This window comes from Pleurodeles waltl, chromosome 10 (assembly GCF_031143425.1).
Source record: "Pleurodeles waltl isolate 20211129_DDA chromosome 10, aPleWal1.hap1.20221129, whole genome shotgun sequence".
Taxonomy (NCBI): domain Eukaryota; kingdom Metazoa; phylum Chordata; class Amphibia; order Caudata; family Salamandridae; genus Pleurodeles; species Pleurodeles waltl.
Window position 1 is genome coordinate 333,071,103 of NC_090449.1, and position 24,630 is coordinate 333,095,732.

The following is a 24,630-nucleotide window of genomic DNA, read 5'->3' on the forward strand; positions in this document are numbered from 1 at the left end:
GAGACCCTAAATAGCCAGAAAAGAGGGTTTGGCTACCTAGGAGAGAGGAAAGGCTACTAACACCTGAAGGAGCCTATCAGCAGGAGTCTCTGACGTCACCTGGTGGCACTGGCCACTCAGAGCAGTCCAGTGTGCCAGCAGCACCTCTGTTTCCAAGATGGCAGAGGTCTGGAGCACACTGGAGGAGCTCTGGACACCTCCCAGGGGAGGTGCAGGTCAGGGGAGTGGTCACTCCCCTTTCCTTTGTCCAGTTTCGCGCCAGAGCAGGGGCTAAGGGGTCCCTGAACCGGTGTAGACTGGCTTATGCAGAATTGGGCACATCTGTGCCCAACAAAGCATTTCCAGAGGCTGGGGGAGGCTACTCCTCCCCTGCCTTCACACCATTTTCCAAAGGGAGAGGGTGTCACACCCTCTCTCAGAGGAAGTTCTTTGTTCTGCCATCCTAGGCCAGGCCTGGCTGGACCCCAGGAGGGCAGCTGCCTGTCTGAGGGGTTGGCAGCAGCAGCAGCTGCAGTGAAACCCCAGGAAGGGCAGTTTGGCAGTACCAGGGTCTGTGCTACAGACCACTGGGATCATGGGATTGTGCCAACAATGCCAGGATGGCATAGAGGGGGCAATTCCATGATCTTAGACATGTTACATGGCCATATTCGGAGTTACCATGGTGAAGCTACATATAGGTAGTGACCTATATGTAGTGCACACGTGTAATGGTGTCCCCGCACTCACAGAGTTCAGGGAATTGGCTCTGAACAATGTGGGGGCACCTTGGCTAGTGCCAGGGTGCCCTCACACTAAGTAACTTTGCACCTAACCTTTACCAGGTAAAGGTTAGACATATAGGTGACTTATAAGTTACTTAAGTGCAGTGTAAAATGGCTGTGAAATAACGTGGACGTTATTTCACTCAGGCTGCAGTGGCAGGCCTGTGTAAGAATTGTCAGAGCTCCCTATGGGTGGCAAAAGAAATGCTGCAGCCCATAGGGATCTCCTGGAACCCCAATACCCTGGGTACCTTAGTACCATATACTAGGGAATTATAAGGGTGTTCCAGTAAGCCAATGTGAATTGGTAAAATTGGTCACTAGCCTGTTAGTGACAATTTAAAAGTAATGAGAGAGCATAACCACTGAGGTTCTGGTTAGCAGAGCCTCAGTGAGACAGTTAGGCACCACACAGGGAACATATACATGCACACCTATGAGCACTGGGGCCCTGTGTGACAGGGTCCCAGTGACACATACATATAGGCCACAAACCTATGAGCACTGGGGTCCTGACCAGCAGGATCCCAGTGACACATAACAACCATACTGAAAACATGGTGTTTTCACTATGAGCACTGAGGCCTGGCTATCAGGATCCCAGTGAGACAGTGAAAACAGTGACAAACACCCTGACATACACTCACAAACAGGCCAAAAGTGGGGGTAACAAGGCTAGAAAGAGGCTACCTTCTCACACCCGTTGCATCAAATTTCCAACTTTCTTTGTCTGTAGGAGGAGCATCTCCTGTAGATTGGCTATCGGCTCTTTTTCTTGTTGCACCTACCACTTTGAAATCAGGTGGTAATTGTATCCTGATAAAAACTGGATTAGAGGGTGCAAGTTTTATATTTTTTACCCACCCTGAGTGTAATTATTCTTGCTTCCACATGTTCTTTAAAAATGTCTTCAGCATGTCTAAGCATACCTGGAAGCATAGGGAGACACTGATACTCTTTATGAGTAGATGTTAGAGTGTTAAATAGAAAGTAATCCTCAATAGGATTTGTATCCAACTATACTTTATGATACACTGCTGCTCCAGCTATAACTTGATTATAAGCAGTGGTATCTTCAGGGGGAGATGGTCTTGCTGGTTATAAATGTGGATCATTAGGGAGAATGGAATCTATATCATTTATATATATATGCCAGGGGTATACCTCTACCTCTTGTTGGGGATCAATTAGGTCATCTGTATGTGGTGATGCACATGATTCCTGTGTAGAGAACTGTGCTGAGTGCATAGGTGAAGGTGGTGGTGGTAGGGTAGCAGGAAGGACAGGAGAATGTGTGGGGGAAGGCTGAGGCTGTTGGATTGTCATTTGTTTCTCCTTTGAGACCTTAGTAGGTGGAGGCCCAGCGTCCAAAGTCTCTTGAAAAGTCAGGTTTCTTTTTATTGTTGGAGGAGAGGCTATGATCCTGCAGGTTTCTTTATGTATATGGATTTTGCGCTGTTTAGCATCCATAACCTCTAATATAGGTTGTATGTCTGATGACTCCTCAGTAGCTGGAGAGTGTTTACTACTGGCAGCTTTCGATTATGAAGGTTTGGATACGGAATGCTTCTTGAACTGAAAATGTCAGCACCGAAAGTATTGCTCATTTTTTCGGCTCTGATGTGGAAAAGTCTGATTTTCGGCTCGGTACTAAAACAGATGTGGCAGGCTGTTTGGTATATGCCAAAAGCACTTTGGTCGTTTGTTTTGGTGGCGAACCTGAGAGTTGGTCATCCGAAATAAATGTTCAGGTCCGAACATGGCCCAAAGGCAGTGGAGGACCGAAGACCAATGCAGGAGTCTTTTTGATAGTCTGTTTGGTGTGATGGGGCTGGTGTACTTACGTACTGCGCTGACGGTATAGATTGGCTGTCAACATCGGAGTCTCGATCCGAATCTGAATCTGCAATGGTAACGACTACACGCTATCCTGCTTCTTCTTGCGCATGTTCATCTCTAAAGACGGCTGGTGTGTGTTCTGCGATTGAACGCCATCTCCATTCGACGTGCCTTTCGGTCCAGAAGAGTCTTTTTGGATCGAAATGATCTACAAGCATCGCAGTTTTCTTCTCTGTGTTCCAGAAACAGACAGACATTACACACCAAATGCTGATTGTTGTAGGGAAATTTAGCGTGAGACTAAGGACAGAACCAAAACGGAGTCTGTTCCATCAGCCTAATATTGTTCAACTGCAGCATGTCGAAGTAGGCCCCGAAAGGGGCGAGGTCGCCCCTAAAGGCTTGTAATTGACCCTGACAACTGCAATCGGATTGACTATAAGAGTGGAGAAATGCAATCAAAACGAAACCGATGTTTATAGAAAGTTAGAGGAAAGTTCAGAAGATACCAAACCGAGATGTACCGGAGCGAGAGGGAACACGTCATAACCGAAAGGCGAAAAGAAAACAATCTAGCAAAGGACTCAATCCCCATGCATAGTATTACCAAAAGGAGGAGTCACTCGATCCCGTGACTCGAAAACAACTTGTAACACTCCGAGCCCAACACTAGATGATGGAATTATGCAGTGCATGTGTATATACAGCTGCAGATGCCATCAAACATATATATATATATATACATACACACACACATGCACACACACACACTACACTTACCTATGAAGTACGTCTAGTTATCGCCCTTGCCAGGATGTCCAAAGCCACCATTGGGAATGATCCTGATTTGTTTGGTGGGGGGAGGGAGGGGGGCATTTCTATCATTTTGCACCTGGTTACTACTTAATCTGATTCAGTGGTAAAAGCATTTCCTAAATGCCCACTTCGTAATTAGGAAATGCTATGCACATATGGTTAGGAAATAACAAATATTAAATCCCTATTTCCGATTTCCTACACTGCAAATCGCAAATTGCAGTATCTACTGGGAAGAAATCACATTTAGCAATGCCACATAGGCCTTTTTGTACATTGGGAAAGGCAGTTTTGTATTTTTGAGAGGCCGAAATTGCGATTCGGTCCCTTAAGAAATGCAAATTCCTCTCGTACATATGGACCCAAGTCACAATCTGTTCATGAAATAATAGCAGAAGCTGATTTTACATGCCCACATAGCACTCCAGAACACTAAAACACCAAACATCACATATCAAAAAGGGCTACAAATTTTCAAATGTAACACTCTGCAATGGACATTTGTAGGAAAATTATATGTAACTTGACTATGTGCGGGACTGTATATACTACTATCTGCATATTATATCTTTTAATAACCTGGAATTCCTTTGATTTTATTGTTGATCTGTACCTGCTTTTAAGTTATTTTACGTTCCTCTACTCAACATATTATATCCATATTATAATTTTTGTAAAGCCTACTGAACAATTGACTCATATGTTGCATATCAATTTGCAGCAAAAAGACATTTTTTTAACTGTTTCCCTGATGAAGGGATGTATTAAATCCTGCAATGCATTGAACAATACAATTAAAAAAGCTTAAAAATAAGTCAAGCACATGATGTTAAATTATATAAGGTGTTATTGAAACGCCTTTTAAAAATATGAGAAGTCTGGAGGAGTGCCAATTAAAACCTGTGCATTTGTGGTTGTCACAGTATTTAAGAACCTCTTTGTTTAGTTACTATGATGGGTCATTCGATATGTAGCTTCAGCATATTAAACTAACACATGAGTAGAATTACCCTTAGTTTAGAAGAATGCTTTAACTCAGTGGTTCCCAACCTTTTGATGTCTGTGGACCCCCACTTTATCATTATTGGAACCGGGGACCCCCACTGACTCATTATTTGAATCCAGGGACCCCCTCTAAGCCATTACTGAAAGCTGCGGACCTAATCTGTTAATATTATTTAATTTTCTGAGCAGTCGCGGACCCCCTGAGAAGGCTTCGCGGACCCCCAGGGGTCCCCGGACCACAGGTTGGGAACCACTGCTTTAACTGCCTCATTAAACTACTGTAATAAGAGGGAAGTATATGTAACTCACCCAAAGTAAGGCTTGTGTTATCTTGTCCATTAGCACACTGACGTTCCATAAAACTCGCAGCTGGCTCAGTTTTGAGGAATGGACAGGCTCCTGGAGTTAAAGGTAAGAACATACAAAATGGTGTAAGGTGCTTCTTTTAAGTCCCATTTGCACCCCCAGCAGGCCAACTTATTCCTCCGGATCAGTATCAGACTTGTATTTTACTAATATGAACACAATATACTTCTCTCAAGTAAACTCAAATACACACTCTACCCAATACACACTTTCAATGGGAGATAATGGAAGCTGATGGAAAAAGTCATGAAATATGAAAATTATTAGCCACAACAGGCAGAGGATTACCACATAAAAGAGCCACACAGAATGTGATTGACATTCAGCCGGGAAATATTGCAAAGAAAACAAGGCGGTAACAAAACCTCCCCAAGGAGGGGCAAACAAAGCATTTACCAATGATAACAAAGGATTTTTTAAATGCAAGCCCACGAAAGACGTGTGATGAGCGTGCAGTGGCCTTGGTTAAAAGCCCACAGTACTTACAACAGGTCAAAGCACTTGCGCGCTCGACCTAAAAAGGCTGACTCGTTAAACAGTGATTCCTTAGTCTTGTGGGACATACTTCCCTACAATCTATTTTAAGGAATCCTCAGCTCAGTTCTGAAACTCACTAGTTTCTGTCCATCATGCCAAGCTAGTATTTATAAGTAATAGGTAACAAAGCTAGGTCTGCAGGAACTTGCATGATACCTCTCCTCATCCGCTCTGCAGAAAGGATTTTTCTGGGTAATCCAATGATAACATCTTTAACTCCCACTGGGATGTGTATGTTTACACTTTATAGATTTTAATTGTCATTTTAACACTTGTATTGTCCATTATTTAGTCTCATTTTCATTTATATGTTGTTTCCCCCTTGGCCATACCAAAATACTTTGGTCGGAACTAATAAAAATAAATAAAGTAAAATATTTTCTCTCAAAGTTTGGGCGGAGGCTCCTTATGTAGAACAGGTGCATAAAAAAGGATACATAATTTTGGTGGAGGGCCTGACAATGGACCCCCATTTCCTAGATAATGGGACAAAGAAACATTTTCCCATATATGGATACTTACTTGTTTTGTAGTGCCATCATACGCTGACAAAGCTTATATTATCATAGTTTGAGATATAAATTCAAAGACTCCCACACTCAAGATTTTCAAACATGGTTAAACAACTTCAGGCAGTACCACATTAGCAGGTATCTCTGCCTCTGTGGTCACATAGAAAAGCTTCACAGCACTAGGAGTCGTCTTGCGTGCTGTCTGAAGTTAAACTAACCTTGTGGAAACAATGTCACAAACACACCTACCATGCTTACAGATCACACCCACTATCCCACTTCACTCTGCAGCAACAGGAACCGTTCTCTGCTTTCCCACCTCTTTGTGTGTTGCCTTCATTGACGCAACTGCATCTTAGCCCTGTAGACGGAGATGCCACACATATCCACACCTCCTGCTTCCTAACAGGACAAAATGGTTAACATAAAGCTACAGCTGTGGATCACAGCCAATAGAAATGTAGAGTAGAGCACTGTTGTATCGAAGTAGCAGAGAAATGGAGATATACCCTATACTGAACGATGTGAAATGAAAATGTCACTTACCCAGTGTACATCTGTTCGTGGCATCAGTCGCTGAGATTCACATGGTATGCATGAGCTCGCCATCTGGTGTTGGGTCGGAGTGTTACAAGTTGTTTTTCTTCGAAGAAGTGTTTTCGAGTCACGGGACCGAGTGACTCCTCCTTCTGTGCTCATTGCGCATGGGCGTCGACTCCATCTTCGATTGTTTTCCCCGCAGAGGGTGAGGTAGGAGTTGTACTATAGTAATAGTGCCCGCGCAATGAAAAATGTAAGTATGTACCTATTAAAGGATTAAGTAATATATATACAAATGTACAAAATTGAAGGTAACTTCTGAACTGCTACAGGCTTCCGGGGAGGTGGGTGGGTCCATGTGAATCTCAGCGACTGATGCCACGAACAGATGTACACTGGGTAAGTGACATTTTCAGTTCGATGGCATCTGTCGCTGTAGATACACATGGTATGCATAGACTAGTAAGCAGTTAGTTCCCCATAAGCGGTGGTTTAGCCTGTAGGAGTAGAAGTTGTCTGAAATAGAGTTCTTAATACAGCTTGACCTACTGTAGCTTGTTGTGCGGATAGCACATCTATACAGTAGTGTTTGGTGAATGTGTGAGGCGTAGACCAAGTGGCTGCCTTACATATTTCCTGCATTGGGATGTTTCCTAAAAAGGCCATTGAAGCACCTTTTTTCCTTGTTGAATGTGCCCTGGGAGTAATGGGCAGTTGTCTTTTTGCTTTAAGGTAGCAGATTTGGATGCATTTAACTATCCATCTGGCTATACCTTGTTTTGATATTGGGTTACCTGCATGAGGTTTTTGGAATGCAATAAATAGCTGTTTAGTTTTTCTGATGTTCTTTGTTCTGTCAATGTAGTACATTAATGCTCTTTTGACATCTAATGTATGTAGTGCTCTTTCAGCCACAGAATCTGGCTGTGGGAAAAAAACTGGTAGTTCTACCGTTTGATTTAGATGGAATGGTGAAATAACTTTTGGTAAAAATTTTGGATTAGGTCGTAGGACGACCTTATTTTTATGTATTTGTATAAAAGGCTCTTGTGTTGTGAACGCTTGAATTTCACTTACTCTTCTTAGAGATGTAATGGCGATGAGAAAGGCAACTTTCCAGGTTAGGAATTGTATTCCGCAAGAGTGCATGGGTTCGAAAGGTGGGCCCATGAGTCTTGTTAGAACCACGTTTAGGTTCCATGAAGGAACAGGTGGTGTTCTTGGTGGTATAATTCTTTTAAGACCTTCTATGAATGCTTTGATGACTGGTATCCTATACAAGGAAGTTGAATAGGTAGTCTGCAGGTATGCAGATATTGCTGCAAGGTGTATTTTAATAGAAGAGAAGGCTAGCTTTGCTTTTTGTAAATGGAGCAAGTAATTTACTATATGTTTTGGAGTTGCATCTAGTGGTTGTATCTGATTATGATGGCAGTACCAAACAAATCTTTTCCACTTACTTGCGTAGCAGTGTCTAGTGGATGGCCTTCTGGCCTGCTTTATGACTTCCATACACTCTTGGCTAAGTTGTAAGTGTCCGAATTCTAGGATTTCAGGAGCCAGATTGCTAGATTCAGCGATGCTGGGTCCGGGTGTCTGATCTGTTGGTTGTGTTGCGTTAACAGATCTGGTTTGTTGGGCAGTTTGATGTGTGGTACTACAGACAGATCTAGCAGTGTTGTGTACCAGGGTTGTCTTGCCCACGTTGGTGCTATTAAAATGAGTTTGAGTTTGTTTTGACTCAATTTGTTTACTAGGTAAGGAAGGAGAGGGAGAGGAGGAAAAGCGTAAGCAAATATTCCTGACCAGTTCATCCATAGGGCATTGCCTTGGGATTGCTTGTGTGGGTATCTGGACGCGAAGTTTTGGCATTTTGCGTTCTCTTTTGTTGCAAATAAGTCTATTTGTGGTGTTCTCCAGAGTGTGAAGTAGGTGTTCAGAATCTGTGGGTGGATTTCCCATTCGTGGACTTGCTGGTGATCTCGAGAGAGATTGTCTGCCAGCTGATTCTGGATCCCCGGAATAAACTGTGCTATTAGACCAATTTGATGGTGGATTGCCCACTTCCATATTTTCTGAGCTAACAAGCTTAACTGCGTTGAATGTGTTCCTCCTTGTTTGTTTAGATAATACATCGTTGTCATGTTGTCTGTTTTGACAAGGATGTATTTGTGGGTTATGATTGGTTGGAAAGCTTTTAGTGCTTGAAAAACTGCTAATAATTCTAGATGATTTATATGCAGTTTTGTTTGATGTATGTTCCATTGTCCTCTTATGTTGTGTTGATTGAGATGTGCTCCCCACCCTGTCATGGAAGCATCTGTTGTTATTACGTACTGTGGCACTGGGTCTTGGAAAGGCCGCCCTATGTTTAAATTTATACTGTTCCACCATAGAAGCGAGAGGTAAGTTTGGCGGTCTAGCAACACCAGATCTAGAAGGTGATCCTGTGCTTGAGACCACTGTGAGGCTAGGCACTGTTGTAAGGGCCTCATGTGCAGTCTTGCGTTTGGGACAATGGCTATGCATGAGGACATCATGCCTAGGAGCTGTAGTATTGTTCTTGCTTGTATTGTTTGGTTTGGAGACATGTGTTGAATGACTCTGTTGAAATTGTGGATCCTTTGTGGGGTTGGCGTTGCTACTCCTTTTGTCGTGTCTATTATGGCTCCTAGATATTGCTGTACTTTGCTTGGCAGAATGTTTGATTTTGCAAAGTTGACGGTGAACCCTAGTTTGTAGAGGGTTTGTATGACTTGATTTGTGTGGTTTGAGCATTGTGTGAGCGAACTGGTTTTGATTAGCCAGTCGTCTAGATACGGGAACACATGTATTTGCTGCCTTCTGATGTGTGCAGCGACTACTGCTAGGCATTTTGTGAATACTCTTGGAGCGGTTGTTAAACCAAAAGGCAATACTTTGAATTGGTAATGTATTCCTTTGAATACAAACCTTAGATATTTCCTGTGTGATTGGTGTATTGGTATATGGAAATATGCGTCCTTGAGGTCTAGGGTTGTCATGTAGTTGTGTTTTTTGAGCAATGGTAACACTTCTTGTAGTGTGACCATGTGAAAGTGGTCTGATTTGATGAATGTGTTTACTACTCTGAGGTCTAGAATTGGTCTCAGTGTTTCGTCCTTTTTTGGTATCAAGAAGTACAGTGAATAAACTCCTGTGTTTATTTGTGTGCTTGGTACTAATTCTATTGCATTTTTTTGCAGTAGTGCTTGAACTTCTATCTCTAGAAGCTGTGAATGGTATTTTGATAAATTTTGTGATTTTGGTGGTATGTCTGGGGGGAATTGCAGGAATTCTATGCAATAACCATGTTGGATAATTGCTAGGACCCATGTGTCTGTAGTTATTTTGTCCCATGCTTCGTAATATTGACGTATCCTCCCCCCCACTGGTGTTGTGTGGGAGGGGTGAGTGACGTGTGAGTCACTGCTTGTTGGTAGTGGTTTTGGGGCTTTGAAATCTTCCTCTATTCCTAGGGAATTACCCCCTCTATACTGGCCCCGAAAACCTCCCCTGTACTGTCCCTGGTAGGTGGGCGGTGCGGACTGTGAGGTGCTAGCTTGTGTGGCCTGACCCCGAAACCCTCCTCTAAAAGGTGTTTTGCGGAAGGTGTTATAAGATCCTCTGCTCTGCGGGGAGTAGAGTGCGCCCATGGCCTTGGCAGTGTCAGTGTCCTTCTTGAGCTTTTCTATGGCTGTGTCGACCTCCGGACCGAACAGAAGTTTTTCGTTGACTGGCATGTTAAGCACTGCCTGCTGAATTTCTGGCTTGAATCCAGACGTTCTGAGCCATGCGTGCCTACGGATGGTAACCGACGTATTAATGGTCCTTGCGGCTGTGTCTGCTGCATCCATGGAGGAGCGTATTTGATTGTTGGAAATGTTTTGACCCTCCTCAACAACCTGTTTTGCTCTTTTTTGCAGATCTTTTGGGAGATGTTCAATGAGATGCTGCATCTCATCCCAGTGGGCTCTGTCGTATCGCGCTAGCAGCGCTTGTGAATTTGCGATGCGCCACTGGTTTGCTGCTTGGACAGCAACCCTCTTCCCGGCTGCATCGAACTTCCTGCTTTCTTTATCTGGGGGAGGTGCATCCCCAGAAGTGTGTGAATTTGCCCGTTTTCTGGCAGCCCCTACCACCACAGAATCTGGTGGCAGCTGAGAGGTGATGAATACAGGGTCCGTAGGAGGCGCCTTATACTTTTTGTCCACCCTAGGCGTCACTGCCCTACTTTTAACTGGCTCCTTGAAAATGTCCTTTGCATGGCGTAGCATGCCTGGGAGCATCGGCAGGCTTTGGTAGGAGCTGTGGGTTGAAGAGAGGGTGTTAAATAAAAAATCATCCTCTACTTGTTCCGAGTGGAGTTCCACATTATGGAATAGTGCTGCTCTAGCCACCACTTGTGAGTAGGCTGTGCTGTCTTCCGGTGGTGATGGCCTAGTTGGGTATGTGTCTGGGCTGTTATCAGACACTGGTGCGTCGTACAAGTCCCACGCATCCTGATCTTGGTCATCGTGGCTCATGGCGGTGTGAGCTGGCGAATGTGACGGGGTGTAAGTTGGCGAAGCCGGAGTTACAGGTGGAGGTGAGGGAGGAGGTGTTACCTTTTGTGCTGTTTGTTGCTGAGAAGTAAACTGAAGCGTTCTCTTTCGTTTGACAGGTGGAAGGGTACTGATCTTCCCAGTCCCCTGCTGAATAAAGATACGCTTTTGCGTATGATCCACGTCAGTGGATTGCAGTTCTTGTTCAAATCTATGTTTCTTCATTTGAGAAGACATAGAATGCTCTTCAGTATAGGAGCCAGAAACAGAGTCTGATGTCGCTTTTTTCGGCTCCGAAAACCCTGTTGTTTGTTTTTTCGGCTCCGAGGTAACCTTCCTCTTTTTCTGTGCCGAAAATTCTTGGCCTCTATGGTCTTCGGCGCCACTGTCTCGGCGTCGATCCGTGTCGACACCGAACTCTCGGTGTCGATGCTTCTGTTTAGCACTCTCTCGGTCCCGAGGAGGCTGCGTGCCGGTGTCTCGACCGAAGTCGGACGATCTCGACACTGAATGGGCCTTTTTCGGTGCCGATTGTTGGTCACCGAGAATTTGGGTGGAGCCATGGCCGGTTGGCAGTGGCGTCCCCTGGGCCTTCTTTCCTTTCTTAAGTTCTGATCTCGACGTCTTACTCACAGTTTTTGTAGAGCCTAGCTCGTCGGAGTCTGAATCCTGGATGGAAAAGGATTCCTCCTGTTCCTCTTCTGTCTCGAACTGTCGACGCTCCTTTGGCGTGGACGCCATCTGCAGTCTTCTCGCTCGACGGTCGCGCAGAGTTTTTCGGGACCGGAACGCCCGACAGGCCTCACAGGATTCTTCGCTGTGCTCGGGTGACAGGCACAGGTTACAGACCGAGTGTAGGTCCGTATAAGGATATTTGTTGTGGCATTCGGGGCAGAATCGAAACGGGGTCCGTTCCATCGGCGTTGTTCTCCACGCGGTCGGCCCGACTAGGCCCCGACGGGGTGCCGAAATCTACCCCGAAGGGCACCGAAGCGCTTCGATGTTCAACGCGTCGTCGTATGTGTCTATCTCGAACCGGATCGCAACGATACCGTCGAAAATCTTCCGTTTTCAGCTATCTTTCCGTTCCGAAACTCGGAGCGACAGGAACACGTCCGAACCCGATGGCGGAAAGAAAACAATCGAAGATGGAGTCGACGCCCATGCGCAATGAGCACAGAAGGAGGAGTCACTCGGTCCCGTGACTCGAAAACACTTCTTCGAAGAAAAACAACTTGTAACACTCCGACCCAACACCAGATGGCGAGCTCATGCATACCATGTGTATCTACAGCGACAGATGCCATCGAACATAAGGTTATGCTTGTTTTTCACAATCTCCTTAACCCCTCGGGTGCAGTGGATGTAACAGTTACGTCCTGGGCTGCACCACTCGGGTGCCCAGGACGTAACCGTTACGTCCAGACAGGTGCCCATAGGGGAAGTGCTACCACTCCCCACGGGGGACTGGCACCCCCCTCCCCTGGACAGGGTGGAAAGGGAATCTCTTTCCCTTCCACCCCGCCACCCATGATTCCCTGTGGCGTCTGATGACGTCAGCGCGCGATCACACTCTGACCTCATCAGAGACTGCCACCACCGCGATCAGAGGAGAAATGCAAAAGCATTTCTCCTCCGATCACGTGGAGTGGGCGAGAGAGGCATGAAAAGAGAGGAAAGGCCGTTCCTCTCCTTTCATGTCTTACTCAGCATTTCTTCTGTCCGAGCGCGATCGGGAGCAGAAATGCCACTAGACACCAGGGAATGTTTTTTTGTTTATGGCATAAGGGGAGCGGCCCCTGTAGGAGGCTGGCCTGGCATATAGTGGAAACCCTGTGGTACTTACACCCTGTGCCAGGTCCAGTTATCCCTTATTAGTAGAATAGAGGTGTTTCTAGCAGCTTAGGCTGATAGAAGGTAACTATGGCAAAGCAGCATAGGCTGAACTGGGAGACATGCAAAGCTCGTACTATACCACTTATATCATATGCACAATACCATAAGAAAACACAATACTCAGAGTTACTAAAAATAAAGGTACTTTATTTTTATGATACTATGCCAAAGTATCTCAGTGAGTACCCTCAGTAAGAAGGTAAGTAATATACACAAGTTATATGTACACAAACCCAAAACAGGTAAGTAAGAGTAAGAAAAGTAATGCAAACAGTGTAGAATTACATTAGGCTGCAATAGGTGAACATAGGTCTAGGTGCAACACAAACCATATATTCCAAAAGTGGAATGCAAATCACAAATGGACCCCAGACTTATGGGAGCTTGTAGAGGGTCGCTGGGACTGTAAGAAAACAGTCTGGGTGTCCAAGATACCCCACCCCAAGACCCTGAAAAGTAGGAGTAAAGTACACCTACTTCCCCAAAAGAGCACAATAGTTGTGATAAGGGGATTCTGCAAGAACAACGAATACCAGCAAGGCACTGAAGGTGGATTCCTGGACCTGAGGACCTGCAAGGCAAGGGGACCAAGTCCAAGAGTCTCAATAGTGTCCAGGGGGGGCAGGAGCCCAGAAAACCCCGGATGAAGGTGAAAGGAAGCTGCCTCCGGGTGGAAGAAGCTTGGAGTTCTGCAACAACAAAGAGGACTAGGAACTTCTCCTTTGGACGGAAGATGTCCCTCGTCGCGATGAAGGTTTTAGAAGTAAGAATAGCAGAAATACCGCAAACAAGCCTTGCTAGCTGCAAGGGTCGCAGTAGAGGTTTTTGGGTACTGCTGGGGACCAGGAAGGACCAGGATGTCGCCCCTTGGAGGAGGATACAGAGGGGACACTCAGCAACTCAGAGAGCCCCCACAGAAACAGGCAGCACCTGCAGAGGTACCCGAACAGGCACTTAGAAGATTTGTGACCAGAGCTGGCTCAGAGTCACAAAGGAGGGTCCCACGACGCCGGAGGCCAACTCAGAGAGTTGAGCACTGCAGGACGGAGTGCAGGGGACCCAGGCTAGGCTGTGCACGAAGGAAATCCTGGAAGAGTGCACAGGAGCCGGAGCAGCTGCAAATCACGCAGTACACAGGTTTGCAGTCTAGCGTGGGGAGGCAAGGACTTATCTCCACCAAACTTGGACTGAAGGATCACTGGACTGTGGGAGTCACTTGGATAGAGTTCCTATATTCCAGGGACCACGCTCGTCAGGATGAGAGGGGACCCAGAGGCCCGGTGATACAGTCTTTGGTGCCTGCGTTAGCAGGGGGAAGATTCCGTCGACCCACAGGAGATTTCTTCTTGGCTTCCAGTGCAGGGTGAAGGCAGATGACCCCCAGAGCATGCACCACCAGGAAACAGTCGAGAAAGTCGACAGGATGAGGTGCTACAATGTTGCTGGTAGTCGTCTTGCTACTTTGTTGCGGTTTAGGCGTCCTGGAGCAGTCAGGGGTCGATCCTTGGTAGAAGTCGAAGAGGGAGATGCAGAGGAACTCTGGTGAGCTCTTGCATTCGTTACCTGAAGAATTCCCAAGAGGAGAGACCCTAAATAGCCAGAAAAGGAGGTTTGGCTACCAAGAAAGGAGGATTGGCTACCAAGAAAGGTAAGAGCCTATCAGAGGGGGTTATCTGACGTCACCTACTGGCACTGGACACTCAGAGAAGTCCAGTGTGCCCCCAAAACCTCCGTTTCCAAAATGGCAGAGGTCTGGGACACACTGGAGGAGCTGTGGGCACCTCCCCTGGGATGTATTGGTCATGGGAGTGGTCACTCCCCTTTCTTTTGTCCAGTTTCGTGCCAGAGCAGGGCTGGGGGATCCCTGAACCGGTGTAGACTGGCTTATGCAGAGATGGGCACCATATGTTCCCATCAAAGCATTTCCAGAGGCTGGGGGAGGCTACTCCTCCCCAGCCCTTCACACCTATTTCCAAAGGGAGAGGGTGTAACACCCTCTCTCAGAGGAAATCCTTTGTTCTGCCTTCCTGGGCCAGGGCTGCCTGGACCCCAGGAGGGCAGAATCCTGTCTGAGGGGTTGGCAGCAGCAGCAGCTGCACTGGAAACCCTGGAAAGGCAGTTTGGCAGCACCCGGGTTCTGTGCTAGAGACCCGGGGGATTATGGAATTGTCCCCCCAATACCAGAATGGTATTAGGGGTTACAATTCCATGTTCTTAGACATGTTACATGGCCATGTTCGGAGTTACCATTGTGACGCTATACATAGGGAGTGACCTATGTCTAGTGCGCGCGTGTAATGGTGTCCCCGCACTCACAAAGTCCGGGGAATTTGCCCTGAACGATTTGGGGGTACCTTGGCTAGTGCCAGGGTGCCCACACACTAAGTAACTTGGCACCCAACCCTGACCAGGTGAAGGTTAGACATATAGGTGCCTTATAAGTTACTTATGTGCAGTGAAAAATGACTGTGAAATAACGTGGACGTTATTTCACTCAGGCTGCAGTGACAGGCCTGTGTAAGAATTGACTGAGCTCCCTATGGGTAGCAAAAGAAATGCTGCAGCCCATAGGGATCTCCTGGAACCCCAATACCCTGGGTACCTAAGTACCATATACAAGGGAATTATATGGGTGTACCAGTGTGCCAATGAGAATTGGTAAATTTAGTCACTAGCCTGCAGTAACAAATTTAGAAAGCAGAGAGAGCATAAACACTGAGGTTCTGGTAAGCAGAGCCTCAAGGATACAGTTAGGCACTACACAGGGAACACATACAGGGCACATACTATGAGCACTGGGGTCCTGCCTAGCAGGATCCCAGAGACACAGGGGCTAAAACATACATACAGTGAAAATGGGGGTAACATGCCAGGCAAGGTGGTACTTTCCTACAGCCCCTTAGGCAAGGGCCACTCCCCGGGGGGGGCAGAAATAGCCTAAAAATAAATTCCCCCCCCTTGGGGGGGAGGGGGGGGGAGAGGGACACAAACCGCTAGACACCAGGGATCATTTTATTTTTTATTTTGTTTTATGTATGTGGGGAGCGACCCCTTAGGCAAGTTTCGCTCCCTAGGGGGCAAATTTACTTTTAGGACATTTCTGCCCCCCCGGGGAGTGGCCCTTGCCTGGGGGCAGAAACCGATAGACACCAGGGTTTTGTTTTTTTTTTAAATACTTGCCATAAGGTGATCGGCCCCTTGGGCAAGGGCTGCTCCCCAGGGGGGCAATTTATTTTTAGGCCATTTCTGCCCCCCCGGGGCAGATAGGCTATTATATTTAGGCAGATAGACCTATTATAATTAGGCCAATCTGCCCCCAGCGGGGGTAGAAGCCGCTAGACACCAGGGATCATTTTTATTTTTGTTTTATGTATGCAGGGAGCGACCGCTTAGGCAAGAGTCACTCCGTTGGGGGCAAATTTACTTTTAGACCATTTCTGCCCCCCATGGGGGTAGATCGGCCTATATATATTAGGACAATCTGCCCCCAAGGGGGGCAGAAACCACTAGACAACAGGGAGTTTTGTTTTTTTATTTATGTTTATACATAAGGGGAGCGTCCCCCTTGGGCATGGGCCGCTCCTCAGGGAGGCAAAATATTTTTGGGCCTTTTCTGCCCCCCATGGGGGCAGATCGGCCTATTATAATTAGCGTGATCTGCCCCCGAGGGGGCAGAAACCCCTAGCCACCAGGGATATATATTATATATATCTAGGCCTACCCACACAAGTGAGGTACCATCTTTATAGGGAGACTTGGGGGAACGCTGGGTGGAAGGACATTTGTGGCAACTCTCAGATTTCCGAACTGTGCGTCACCGAAATGTGAGGAAAAAGTGTTATTTTAGCCAAATTTTGAGGTTTGCAAAGGATTCTGGGTAACAGAACCTAGTCAGAGCCCCACAAGTCACCTAATCTTTGATTCCCATAAGTGTCTAGTTTTAAAAAAGGGCAGGTTTGGTATGTTTCCCTCGGTGCCGGCTGAGCTAGAGGCCAAAATCCACAGCTAGGCACTTTGCAAAAAGCAGGTCTGTTTTCTTTGGGAGATTCTGATGGGTCCGCGTTGTGTTTTGGGGCATTTCCTGTCGCGGGCGCTAGGCCTACCCACACAAGTGAGGTACCATTTTTATTGGGAGACTTGGGGGAACGCTGGGTGGAAGGAAATTTGTGGCTCCTCTCAGATTCCACTACTTTGTGTCACTGAAATATGAGGAAAATGTATTTTTTTTTGCCAAATGTTGAGGTTTGCAAAGGATTCTGGGTAACAGAACCTGGTGAGAGCCCCAGAAGTCACCACATCTTGGATTCCCCTAGGTGTCTGGTTTTCAAAAATGCACAAGTTTGGTAGGTTTCCTTAGGTGCTGACTGAGCTAGAGGCCAAAATCTACAGCTAGGCACTTTGCAAAGAACACGTCAGATTTCAATGTAAAAATGTGATGTGTCTATGTTGCGTTTCCTGTCGCGAGCATTACGCCTACCCACGCAAGTGAGGTACCATTTTTATCAGGAGACTAGGGGGGAACACAGAATACCAGAACAAGTGTTATTGCCCCTTGCCTTCCTCTACATTTTTTCCTTCCAAATTTAAGACAGTGTGTAAAAAAGACGTCTATTTGAAAAATGCCCTGTAATTCACATGCTAGTATGGGCACCCCGGAATTCAGAAATGTGCAAATAACCACTGCTTCTCAACACCTTATCTTGTGCCTATTTTGGACATACAAAGGTTTTCTTGATACCTATTTTTAACTCTTTATATTTCAGTAAATGAATTGATGTATACTCGGTATAGAATGAAAACCCATTGCAAGGTGCAGTGCATTTATTGGCTCTGGGTACTTAGGGTTCTTGATGAACCTACAAGCCCTATATATCCCCGCAACCACAGGAGTCCAGCAGATATAATGGTATATTTCTTTCAAAAATCTGACATAGCAGGAAAAAGTTACAGAGTAAAACGCTGAGAAAAATGGTTGTTTTTTCACATCAATTTCAATATTGTTTTATTTCAGCTGTTATTTTCTGTAGGAAAACCTTGTAGGATCTACACAAATTACCCCTTGCAGAATTCAGAATTCTGTCTACTTTTGAGAACTATTAAGCTTTCTAGGATCCAGCATTGGTTTCACACCCATTTCTGTCACTAACTGGGAGGAGGCTGAAAGCACACACAAAATACTAAAAATGGGATATGTCCCAGTAAAATGCCAAAATTGTGTTGAAATAGGGGGTTTTCTGATTCAGGTCTGCCTGTTCCTGAAAGCTGAGAAGCTAGTGATTTTAGCACCACAAACCCTATGTTGATGCAATTTTCAGGGAAAAAACTACAATCCTTCTGCTGCAGCCCTTTTCTCCCATTTTGTGTAAAAAAAACGAAATTTTCACTCTATTTTGGCTAATTTCTTGGTCTTCTTCAGGGGAACCCACAAAGCCTGGGTACCTCTAGAATCCCTAATATGTTGGGGAAAAAAGGACGCAAATTTGGCGTGGGTAGCTTATGTGGATAAAAAGTTATGATGGCCTAAGCCCGAACTGCCTCAAATAATAAAAAAATGCCTTGCACCTGAGTGGAAAAGGCCTGGCAAGTAAGGGGTTAAGCATTATTTTACATTTCTCTACATATTGTAGATTTTTCTAATTCATCTCAGGAATTGAGGAACAATAGCACTCTCTTCTCATTTAGGCAGAGAAACAGTTGCAGGAATTGCAGGCTACAGTTAAAGAATTCAGAATCAAATTGGCAGATACGTTACAAACATTATTAGAGCAGGCAACAATGGACAAAGCTTGAAGCTTTTAAACAATTCAATGAGCGAACAGATTCGGAATCCATCACATGATGATAAAGGAAAACACACTCTCAAAGCCGGTGCTAGATGGCAGGTCAATCTATTAAAAAAACGATGGTTATTTGTGACAAGTCGATCCCCAACTTATGCTTCTAACCATACAAGCAAGGTTTACCACTGACTCACCTGAAGGGCCATTCATCTGCTCTCTTTTCTCCAAGTTTGGCGGAGCGGTGATAAATGCACCCTCTGGTGGTATGACAGCACTTCCTGTAAAATGAAATCCAAGAGTGAGCATGTTATTCTCAGTAAATATCTTGTGTACTGCCTATTTTAAAAAGACTGTTCAGTATTTGTTTAAATACAACATAGCAAAACATGAGTACATCGTGAAAGTGTGAGTTGTGCCCCAGGACCTCTTCTCTGCTTTTCACCTGTGTCATCTGTTTTCACAATAGATGGTGGGTTGAATGTTTGGAGGTTTGGTTTAAGTCCCCTTCACTATAAAGCCCATAGCTTTTCTGCCCTACATTAGCTAGAGCTGTTTTCATTTCAGACACTGGATTGCAGAAAGCCAACCTAAGATCTCTATACTATAATAAATATTTACCATGTCCTGTTTCTCTTCTTCAAATGTACAGAGTCAGTGATCCTCAATCTGATTTCCGCAAGGGCAGCTCTAGCTAAAGACCTTGCTTTCAAACATGCTGTGTGGCTATTTTTACGTTTAGCTATTGACAGATGTAGTTTTCTCGCAAAGATTTAACAATCTGTACAGACAAATGGGCAAAATATCAGATTCCTTGCAGTCACTGGATGTTGTCATGTCATTCACATATTGATCACCCAACATTCATCGCCGTTGATTACTTGTCTTTCATGGCATATCAGGTTTTGTGAGTGCATTGGCAAATGCTAATTTCAGATAAAATCTGCATTGTAGGGGCTATCTCAGGTCATTTGTTGTCGGTTAGTTAGTGCATCTTAGTTGAAGGTGTTGGTGTGCATGTTCCTGAACCAGTAAGTGGGCACAAAATGGGTGCAAATTGTTGTGTCGGTTTGATGTGGAATCCCGGTGTCCATCTCACCTGGCCCAAGCGCCACAAGCTTCGCTGCATGGACTATCGGAATCCAGCAGTACCCCAGGCTGCAGGGCTCCCAGGGCCCAACATCAAGAAAGACTGTTCGCTCCAAACACAGTGATGAGAGGGGCCACAAAGGGACAGACTTGAGGCAGCCTAATGTTCTAGGCCTCCCACACACTGAATGGAATCACTCGGTCATTTCAGCATGACCTGCCACTGATGTTCAGGAGGATTCTCATGAGGAAGATGACGAGGTGAGGAGAGCAAAGAGCGGGGAGAGGAGATAAACGAGATAAAGCTAGTCAGTTTTGGCAGACATTGCAGGTGCAAGTGATGTACCTCAGTACAATGTGGGGAAGATAGCTCCTCCAGTCAGGCTAAGTGGATAACTGTACTTTACAAAGCTTTTGCCTTTGCTAGTCATACTCTCATTAACATACCAAACTCATACACGGTGATTCAAACAGTAATCCCCTTTATTTTTGGCAATGTCCCCTTGGCACTTTCCACTGACAGTGATCTCCACCTGTTGAGCCATCTGATCTCAGCTGAGATAAAAATTTAAGAAATGGTCTGCAGAGCATAGAAGCCACAGGTCCTTTGGATGCTGACCATCTGGACAAAATCCCACTTGTGACAGCCACAGAAATGAGCAGTTCAAGAATGTTTTGGATGTCACATTGGTGAGAAGGGATAAAGTGACTGAAGTAGGACAAATTTGCCAACCTCCAATTCTGCCAAGGCTTATATAATGGAAGCATAATGATCACAAGCTCTGTCAAACTCTAACAATTTAGGACAAAATTATACACTCACTCATCCTTTCAACCCTGGACTTAGCATCCATCCATGTACTCAGTCACAAATGTAGTCACCCACTCATCTAGCCAAACTGTTCATCACCTATTTAATCTCATGTATTTATTATATTCATTATTTATTAGCAGTTTAATGTAATGAGAACAGACACAATGTATGGCAGCTCTTCATATTCGATCAGTTTCTAAATTGTTTCTAAGTTACAGTTCCAAGGATGAGCACTGCATATAATATACAAAAAGCGGAGTAGAGTACTCTGGCACAAAAATACATCAGTGATCATTATAAGAAAAAGTATGACAGTGAAAATGTAAATTGATTGACATCAAATATTCCACATTGAAGTTAGTGTTATACCGGAAAATGCACTTGAAATTAAAAAAATAGCAACAAGGCCAATAAGAAAACTCATATTGTAGGAAATGTTTGTGCTAATTAAAGAGAAATTCAGCAATTAGAAAACATTTGCTTCGTGTAAGTATCCTTTAAAAAGGAAGGAGAAGTGGGTACAATAGATTTTTCTATTCTTTTTTGAAGAACACATAAAATGTGTTTCTCCTCGTGTTCAGGAGGGATGGTGTTCCAAACCATGAGAGCATTCCCCAAAAAGAATTTAGTGTCTCCGCCTTCTTGAATGATTGGCTTTTGATAAGCAGGATGTATGTGCTCCAGAGTTGATGTTGGCCTTGTGTAATAGCCAGTTTCTTGGTCGAATAGGATGGTCACTGAAGTGCTTTGAAATGCAAGCTTATTTATAAACACTTCAAGCCTAATGGAAAGCAATTTCAAAGTCATCAGGATAGGGGCTATATGATCCAATGGCCCAGGGTCTAGGGTGTGTCTGCCCGCTGCCTGTAGTTATGTCTTAAGAGGAGCTAGGTGTATTTCAAGGATTTCTAAAAGTTATTTCCCATAGTCAGGTCTTGTTAATACTAGGATTATATAGCATATCAGAAATCATCTACAGGGAAAAAGGTTCTATAATATGTAATTCACCTGAGATGATACTGCACCCTGTTTGGTTAATGGGTTGAGATTTTGTCAGTTCAGATTTGTATCCAAGGAGGAGCCTATGATTAAGAGCGTCAAACAATGATTACATTTTACAGTTGAATCCAGTTTGGACGGGAGATCAGAAGGAAACCAGTCTTAGGGGGATTGAGCAGACATGAAGCCTTAATATCCTGTTTTGAATTTCAGCGAGCAAATGGACATTAGCAGAGGAACTTACCTGAATTTGTCAATGTAGAAGCGATAAGAGATACCTGAATGTGTAAGGGTGGAGGCTAATGGTTCTATATAAAGACTGAAAAGAGGGAGCGACAATTGACCCTTTGGGACAACGTGGTGAAGAATGGACGGACCTGATAAAGAATTGCTAATCATATTTTCCTGACATCTATTTTCAATGTATGGTGATAGCAAGATGGGGCTTTGCTGTTCAACAACATTCTGTCCTTAAGGATTCCCTGTTGAGCAGCCTAGTCTACCACATCAAAGGCTCATATAAGGTCCAGTGAGAGAAGGATGCAGGAATGGTTTTGTCTAGAAAGCAGGTTGTATGGTAAGTTATCTTGAGGAGAGTGGTTTCCATGCTCAAACCTGATGAATACAGATTGTAGCTCACCTAGTAGGTCATTTTGGACTATAAAACGTTTGCGATACACCTGCATCCAGCTTCCTATGACTTCTACAAGAAAAGGAAAGGTTTGTTTACTGAATGGGTGGAAATTATTAAGATCATCTGGTTTAGCACCTCTTTGATCTCCTGTTTGGCGTCTTATCACGTCACCTGACAATTTAAGAGTACAGTATTCCTCAAACCCAAAACAGGAAGTACTTCCAGTTAACTCACTGCCCTAAATGACAGGTGGGCATTGCATCTCTTGAACTTCGTTTCTCTCTCAGATCCTCCACTGTATACAGACGTGTCAGGTCTCTATCTGACCGTATTAGACAGTCTAACCCCCTGTCCAAAATACCTGTGCTTTCTGGTTTTGGCGTGAAAAACACATTTTAATTCAGTGCTTGAAAGAGGAATGGTTGCTCTTCTTGAGAATCACGACATTGATTTGATGAAGGATCATTTGAAACTTTGCTATTTCAAGATTCTCTTTCAACGACACTGGTCATCGGTCTAGTTACAAAAACAAAGAGCAAGATAAAAATGGAGCTAGACATTACTGCATCTCTGACTGGCTTTACTAGTTACTAGAACTTCGGTTTGTTTAAGTGTATGCTGCGACTAATCTTTGAGGTCCAGAATTTGTAGAACACATCAGACTATAATTTATAATTCTATTAGTGTTTAGTCAGTTTCACTAAAATTTATTAGCCATGCAACTGTTGGTTGTAATATGTGCTCTGATCACACAAATGACACTTGATTCATTTGTATGGTGTTCTGTTGTAAATAAAAGAAAGAACTGGTACAAAAAAAAAAAAAAGAGGAGTGAGAATTGACCTATTTTAGACAGTTCGAAACCGTATCCTTTGACATGGCAGTATTAGAGGTTCAGCCAAGGCCTAACAAAAGAGAAGGTTTCTCAGAGGATGGTAAGGGTTCTATGAAATATAAGGATAGTCTACCCTTGTGGTGTTGAGCAAATCAATGTGTGTGATTTTTCTTAAGGATGACCAGTTGAGCTTAGATTTCGAGATGATGTTAGTGCTCTCAAATAGCCAATGAGGAGGTGTGAGAGTGTTTAATATTTCTAGTCTTATCTTTGGATAAGTAATGTGTTCTTTTTGATGACGAGGGAGACAGGGTACATTTTCTTACTTTCAAAAGATTTTCTTGGATGGTTTATTGAAATATCCATGTGCCCAGCACCTATAAAATTTATTTTCAAATTCACTGGGGGTGAATGTTTGGCAATGTTCAGCATTCCGTTCATCACCTTTTTATGTTGCATTTTTGCCCTAAGTTGGAAGGGTATACCCAAATGTGGGCCCCCTGCTCACTACGCCACCAGTTTCAAGCTTGTCTGAGGAGGGATGTTACTGTGAAGCCGATACCAGGATACATGTTTTTCAGACCGGGGAGGACCTGGCCTGGCAGTTCGGGCTGAACTGTTCCCATTTAGTGCAAGGTCAAGGCTGGTTTGCATGGTGATGTCACTTTTAATGCAGATAGATGGATGCAGGTCCTCAGTTTTCTTGCAAAGTGCATGTTTTTGATTTTGGTGGGGCTACAGCAGCATTAAAATGTTCATTGCACCAGGCCACCCCACCTCCTTTGGACAACTGCTAAACAAGTTTCATTTTACTGTGGATTGTTATTTGTTGCCCTACAAGTATTTAGCTAAATGCACATAGGACAGCTTTCTCTTCTTTGATAGTATGCCACTAAAGCAGAGCTGCTACCAGAAAAGCTTGCTTTAATCTTTCACAAAATAGCAATCCCCATAATCATGCTCCTAGTTAGACATGCTTCTGTGCTTGGTACTGCAGTGCTTCTCTAGAAGTCCAGATAAGAACAAGCATAGAGTCACTTGTGGCTCTTTTATATATCTAATCCTGGACATACTGGCAGTAAAGAAAAAATCAGTGAAGCAAGTGTGTGCTCTAGGGTCAAAAGTCATATTCTCGATCAATCAATCAATCAGGATTTATAAAGTGCGGCAAATCACCCGTGAGAATTTCAAATAGCTGGAGTTGGTAACTGCTTCGCAGTGCTCTATTCACTCGAACAGCCATGTCCTAAGTCCTTTTCTGAATTCCTGGAGTGATGCGGAATTCCTGAGCTGTAGAGGAAGGTCGTTCCAGGCTTCGGCCACCAAGTGAGAGAAGGAGTGTCTTCTGCTGCTGGATTGGCAGATCCGTGGGGTGTCAGCGAGGAAGTGTGCGGCAGATAGCAGGTGTCTGGTCAGTTGGTGGAAGGTCGTGTTAGAGAGGAAACAAAATGTGAAGAAGTTGCAGCACAGACTTTAATAAAGAGTGTTACAGAGTTATATGTGGTGAAAGATCAGTGAAGGTCTAAATTCCACAAATATGCAAGACAGGTGAAGAGTTTACTGGAAATCAGAGTGCCTGATCAGCAAGGTTTTAAGCAAAGGAAAACCTGTGTTTGCAAGCTTAGAGGAATTTGTTGTCACAGCA

The 24,630-nt window shown here is 44.6% G+C and overlaps 1 protein-coding gene across 3 annotated transcripts in view; it reads right to left on the minus strand.

Moving 5' to 3' along the window:
- The window catches only part of LOC138261516 (zinc finger protein 777-like), a 288,066-nt gene that overhangs the window by 139,317 nt on the left and 124,119 nt on the right, over positions 1 to 24,630 (minus strand). For all 3 annotated transcript variants that reach the window (XM_069210523.1, XM_069210522.1, XM_069210521.1), the window contains 2 exons: positions 18,812 to 18,895; positions 4,734 to 4,823 (listed from right to left, as the gene is read on the minus strand). In XM_069210523.1, the coding sequence (XP_069066624.1) occupies positions 4,734 to 4,823; positions 18,812 to 18,895 (174 nt within the window). The remainder of the gene's footprint in view (positions 1 to 4,733; positions 4,824 to 18,811; positions 18,896 to 24,630) is intronic.